Below are 6530 nucleotides of genomic sequence, written 5' to 3'. Positions count from 1 at the left end.
CTGTTGCCCCCCCCCCCCATCCCCTACCCCATTCTCCTCTCACCTTTCTCCCCATTCACCCAGTTGTTCATGTGTCTGCCCACTTGGTGAATTTGATGAACTTCAGCGTGAGCTACTCCAGTGACTTCCCTGCGCTTAACCTGGCTCGATACAGAGGAGAGGTGAGACCGACATTTTTTTTCAGTTTCATCGTGAGGTCTCTGAGTTCACAGAAATTCAACGCAAAGCAGAAAAAATATGATATTAAAAAGCAAAAACATGATTCCCTTTTTCCCTTTTTTTTTTTTTTTCCTCCCAGGATCCAAAGCTCATCATTCTGACTACAAGTAAGAAAAACACTGTATTCCTAACAATTTTCCCTTTAAAAATATCTTCAATTAATCCCAAACAAACCAAAGCAAAAAAAGAAGTTACATTTGAAATCAAACACAACTCAGTAATGCTCCATTTGTTTCTTATTATGTCTCTTTTTTTCAAATTCTTTTTTTTTTTAATGTAAATAAAATATATTTTACAGGCCAAAAAACAAAACAACCAAAATGTATGTGCTGTAACATACACCGCTAATACAGCGGGGCTTCAAGATTTTTCCCATTAGAAATAACCAAAAAAAAAGAAAAAAAACAAATAATTTCTTCCAGCCCCCCAGGAATATACTATTAATTAATTCAATTAAAATCCCCTCCCTTCTAAACATCAAAAACATAGATATAATAAATAAATATAATAAATAAATATATTGATAATACAAAATAATCATAATTAAGAAAACATTTTACATTATTGTTAAAAAATGGGTAAAACTCGATGCGAGAACTCGATGTTTCCTCGTATGACGAGGAAAACCTTGCCCACGTTGCTTACTCGTAACTTGGAAAACCCTATTTTAGGGAGCTCATATCTCGAAGTCCCATTCTGCCAAGGCGGGCCAAGTCTAGTACGCATTCGATATGATTTCGCGGGCCCAAATATAATAACACCGCGGACCAGATTTGGACCCCGGGCCTGAGTTTGACATGTGTCATCTCTAAATGTAATTATACTTTTTCTGCACACACAGATACTAGAGTTTATGTCCAAACAGCAGAGCAGCAGCCTCCCAGATGGTTTTGAGTGGATGTGTCCATTTTTTTATATTTTTGATTGTACATATATTTCCTGTTTCCTTACACTCTCTGCTCTGCTCTCTGATTGGTTCAGTTCCAGGAGTCACTGGCCTTCTCTTGGTTCTCATCCTGTCCCTGATGTTCATGTCCTCCTCCTACTGCGTACGGTACGTCAGACTAAACGACAACAACAACAATAATAATTGATCTGAATGTTTTTGTATATAGAGGTCATTCCTTTTATTGAAGTATATGCACGTACAGGTGACCAGAAAAGAAATCCCAGTACGTGTAATTCATGTATTTAAATCAATCATACAGACAGAATAGAAATACAGCAAGTGTCAAACTCAAGGCCCGGGGGCCCCAAATACGGGCCGTCCTGTAAGTTTGTATGGCCCGCGGGAGCTTAAATAGCATTTAATAAAGTCCATGCACCAGAGTTGATCAACCTATGAAATTACAAAGTTTTTTTTTTATTATTACACAGCAATGATCAATATTTGTAGCTTGAATAAATAATAATCAATTGCAGAAACATGTATTAGTCTGTTATGGAGGAGCTACATCTAAACCAGACTCTAGTCGGTTTGTATCAAAGTCTGAATGACTTTTATTTTAAAATATTGCCAGATTATCATCAAATAAAAAAAGTAAATGGAAAAAGTTTTTTTGAATGAAGTAAATTAGATTTTTTTTCATTTTTTCACTGTGTCCCACTGCGGGCTGGTACCAAAGGACCTATGGACTGGTACTGGTCCACGAACCAGGGGTTGGGGACCCCCTGATCTATACAGTGTTCCATTTAAAACCGGCCCTTCAACAGGATGATGTGGCCCCCGGTGAAAATGAGTTTGACACCCCTGACCTAAGTAGACTAAAATATTTGTACATATACGTATTTAAAAGTGCCTCAGATCTTCTCTGTCAGACTTGGGTTTCTCAAACCTTTTCACTTACCGTAATTTCCGGACTATTGAGAACTGAATATAAGCCACTGAATATAAGCCATACAGAACGATTTTTTCACTGTCAATTAAATAATTGTTTTTTTTTCCGAAAAGTCATTGATTGCTAGCGGTATGAACTTCGTTAGCCCGTAAAAAAAAATCCATAAATTAGCCGCATCGTTGTTTAAGCCGCAGGCTTCAAAGCATGTGGAAAAAAAAAATAGCGGTGTAGAGTCCAGACATTACGGTATTCTCGTTCTGCTTTTAATTCTAATTTATATCCCCTTCCACAAAAAGTGTTTTACTCTTAGCTCTGTCATCACCCAGGTCACCGTGGATCAACTGCTCTGTGAGTGTGTGTGTGAGTGTATGTGTGCGTGTGCCCTCTTTGCTTCTATCAGTAATTGAACAGAGGATAAGAGGCTTTTCCAGACCACTTAAGGTCTAGGATAAGAGTTCGAGCTAAGTGGCTCTACAGGGACAAAGCCAGCAGCAGGGCAGATGAATGCCTTCACAGCATTTATCTTCTTCATCACTTATCATGATTCATGATGAAGAACCTTAATGTGTCCAGGACAGAAACACAATATTAAACTACCTATAATCCTTAACATAATAATAATAATAATAATAATAATAATAACAACAACAACAATAATAATAATAACAACAACAACAATAATAATAATAATAATAATATATAATAACAGCAATTAATATTATTATTACTATCAGACTAAAGCAAATTAAAAAAACAAGCAAGCAAGACTTTATTTTCGATATTCAATATATTCAATTGAAGATTTGGTTCAGAAAAAATGTCCTCTTAAATTAATTATTGTATAAATACAAAATATTAAAATTAAACTCTTGCATTAAAATGGCGAGAGTGACTAAAGTGAGTATGAGAGCGCACGAGGCGTTTAAATGTGAACGTTTTGCTTTTCTCATCCGCGTCTTTGTCGCGTCCCTTCGTCGAAGCAGGACATTGGAGACCAAAGATGAAAGAAGTCGTAGTCACAGAGTAATGTGTGTCAGACGTGGCCTGTGTTTACAGAGGGGTCATTGTGCCTAATGACCCCTGAATACTGCTGTGCTCAGGCACGAGCTCTGACCTCCTTTTGTGTGTTTTTGTTTGTTTTTTTTTGCGTTCCCTCCTCTCACTGTGTTTTGCTCTTTCTTCTATTTCCTCGTCTCCTGCTCCTGTATTATCACGACTTGTTGATTTCCAGAGCTGATGGCTTAATCTGTGTTTTGAGTTTGCAATATAAAGCATACAAATCAAATTCAGTTTTAAGGCAGAAACCCTTCTTCTTGATTTTAAACAATAAAACAAATTAAAAAACAATGTGTAAAGAACAATTTACACATTGTTTTTTTTAAATCTATTTTGGGCTCTGTTGAAGCCAACGTAGCCAAACAACAACATTTAAAGTTTTATTTTTGAACTTAATGCTATTAGCAGTGTCAAGGGAAACAGTGTTCTACTGTAGCATAGAGTAGAACATAAAGTAGAACCAACAGGATGTTTTTATGAGATGAATCAAATTTACTGGTCTACAAATATATATAGAGAGTGTTAAACACCTCACTTTTCGAACAATTCGGTTCACGACCAAAACCAAAAATTGCCCTGATTGTTGTACCTTAACCCGCTTGCCGAACTAGCCAACAAGATCACGCGGGCAGCAAGTGATCACTGAGTGACTGAACATGCGGCGTCAGTCTTGCCTTATACATGCTAGGAACTGTTGTCTGATTTTGCTGGTATTTCTTGCATTGTTCTATTCTATTTTTATATTGCATAAATCACCATTTAAAAGAAAAATAGTGAGAACAGCAGTAGAAGTGAAAAAAGATTATACGGTGTATGATCTGAGTGTTTCAGATCTGGCTTTACGGTAAGTATCACCAAGCAAAGATCTCAGACATTAAAAGAAGTGGAAAAGTTGCTTCTGATTTGCATCAACAAAGCCTCCCTTTTCGGTTGGCGAACGGCCTTATAAGTTAAAAATTAAATAGAATTGTGAACTAAATATGAAACCCTAAACCAATATCTACTAAACATTAAATTCAAGTTTTTTTTTTGTTGTTTTTTTTTTTACCATATTTATACAATAGGGTCATGCTTTGGTGGCTAACTGGTAGATTTAAAAAAAAAAAAAAAATGACACCATGAAATCCTCTTCTTTGTCCAGGGTGTCCAACTACGAGATCTTCTGGTACACACACAACCTCTTCATTGTCTTCTACATCATCCTCATGGTGCACATGATCGGGTAGGTCTTTGTAGATACACTATATGACCAAAAGTATTGGCTCACCTGCCTTGACTCCTACTATGAACTGAAGTGCCATCCCATTCCTAACCCAGAGTTCAATATGATGTCGGTCCACCTTTTGCAGCTATTACAGCTTCAACTCTTCTGGGAAGACTGTCCACAAGGTTGAGGAGAGTGTTTATAGGAATTTTTGACCATTCTTCCAAAAGCGCATTGGTGAGGTCACACACTGATGTTGGTCGAGAAGGCCTGGCTCTCAGTCTCCGCTCTAATTCATCCCAAAGGTGTTCTATCGGGTTCAGGTCAGGACTCTGTGCAGGCCAGTCAAGTTCATCCACACCAGACTCTGTCATCCATGTCTTTATGGACCTTGCTTTGTGCACTGGTGCACAGTCATGTTGGAAGAGGAAGGGGCCCGCTCCAAACTGTTCCCACAAGGTTGGGAGCATGGAATTGTCCAAAATGTTTTGGTATCCTGAAGCATTCAAAGTTCCTTTCACTGGAACTAAGGGGCCAAGCCCAGCTCCTGAAAAACAACCCCACACCATAATTCCTCCTCCACCAAATTTCACAGTCTGAAATGTAGCGTTCTCCTGGCAACCTCCAAACCCAGACTCGAATTATGGTTATGGTCGACATGGATGACAGAGTCTGGTGTGGATGAACTTGACTTGAACGAGTCCTGACCTGAACCTGATAGAACACCTTTGGGATGAATTAGAGCTGATGGAGACTGAGAGCCAGGCCTTCTCCACCAACATCAGTGTGTGACCTCACCAATGCCCTTTTGGAAGAATGGTCAACAATTCATAGAAACACTCTCCTCAACCTTGTGGACAGTCTTCCCAGAAGAGTTGAAGCTGTAATAGCTGCAAAAGGTGGACCGACATCATATTGAACTCTGGGTTAGGAATGGGATGGCACTTCAGTTCATAGTAGGAGTCAAGGCAGGTGAGCCAATACTTTTGGTCATATAGTGTATGTGCCTGTTATCTGCTGCCGGAGCCGCAGAGTTTCTTTTCTGTAAAGTTTGTCCTTTTTTTAAACCACAAAGTGTGGAGGAGATGCCTGTTTATTTCCCATCGTCTGTTGTCAGCAAATATCACACACGTCCACAGACGTTGAAGGCTTCTTCAGCAATTCTCTTTGCAAAACATAAATGAATCATCTTGCGTCTGACTTTGATGCTTCATTATTAAACTTATAACGAAGTATAAAGGCAGCGTAGTTAAATGAACCGAACCCTAGATACGCTGCAAATTGTGCAGTTCTGAAAAATGCAGATTCAAATTTGTTTTTGTGTATCCGAAATGTGAGCTGCTGTAGTAACTTTTATAAAACCAGGCGTCAACATGAGTCTAACTTTTTTTTTTTTTTTTTTTTTTTAAACCTCCTTCAGTGGGGCACTGAAGTATCAGACCAACATTGAGGCCCACCCTCCAGGCTGCTTCAGGACCAATCAGAGCAACATGGAAGATCAGAGCGACGAACCTCATCAGAGGAGCTGCAGGGAGGAGGCGCACTTCCAACCCCACTGCCCCCAGGTCTGTGTGTGACTGCGTGTGTGTTCTATCATTAAAGCTGGGTGTGTAAGTGTTGTACACGTGTACGGGGTGTTTTGAGGAGGGGCAGGCGGGCAGGTGGGTTTTACGAGGAGGTGTTTAGGGTGGAGCAGACCTTGAGTCTACATCAAGGCCCACGGGTTTGTTTGTGTGATTATGTGTTTGCACATGGTTGTTAAGCAACAAACTGCATTCATAAACTCCCCCTCCCACACCCCCGGCCCCCCCTCCTCTCGTTCCTCTATTGTGTTTGTCGCAGCCTTAGTGGAGCTGTGAGCAATTAGTCTGAGATACAGAAACGCACCACACGCTGCGATGGAGAGATTTCCGCCCAGCCCTCATGAACGTCCCGCGCTGGTTTTGACGCTCCGCGTCGTCACATCTGCCAGTTGATTCACTGTGTCAGCGGTTACGGAATGTGATCTTAATTAACACAAGAGAAAAACGGTGAAGTTGTCGGGGGGTAAATCTGATGTCATCGTCGAACAACCGCAAACCTGTTAACACTTTGGACTTTGGAAAGCCTGTGTTTACTTGCTCTGTCAGGCTTGTTAGTGTGTCACTGTGCTCCAATAGGTGCTCTTTTACTTGTTGATACCGGGATTTTTTTTTTTTTTTTTTTTTTTTTTA

General features: G+C 39.7%; 1 protein-coding gene across 1 annotated transcript in view; it reads left to right on the top strand.

Annotated features, from left to right (window-relative positions):
* nox4 (NADPH oxidase 4) overlaps positions 1-6530 on the top strand; it is a 22114-nt gene that overhangs the window by 8081 nt on the left and 7503 nt on the right. Inside the window, exons 5-9 of the mRNA XM_008309805.3 lie at positions 64-161; positions 299-326; positions 1201-1273; positions 4255-4335; positions 5738-5882. Coding sequence (XP_008308027.1) covers positions 64-161; positions 299-326; positions 1201-1273; positions 4255-4335; positions 5738-5882 — 425 coding nt within the window. The remainder of the gene's footprint in view (positions 1-63; positions 162-298; positions 327-1200; positions 1274-4254; positions 4336-5737; positions 5883-6530) is intronic.

This window comes from Cynoglossus semilaevis, chromosome 4 (genome assembly GCF_000523025.1).
Source record: "Cynoglossus semilaevis isolate Cse_v1.0 chromosome 4, Cse_v1.0, whole genome shotgun sequence".
NCBI classification, from domain to species: domain Eukaryota; kingdom Metazoa; phylum Chordata; class Actinopteri; order Pleuronectiformes; family Cynoglossidae; genus Cynoglossus; species Cynoglossus semilaevis.
This window is presented reverse-complemented; position numbering and strand designations above follow the sequence as displayed.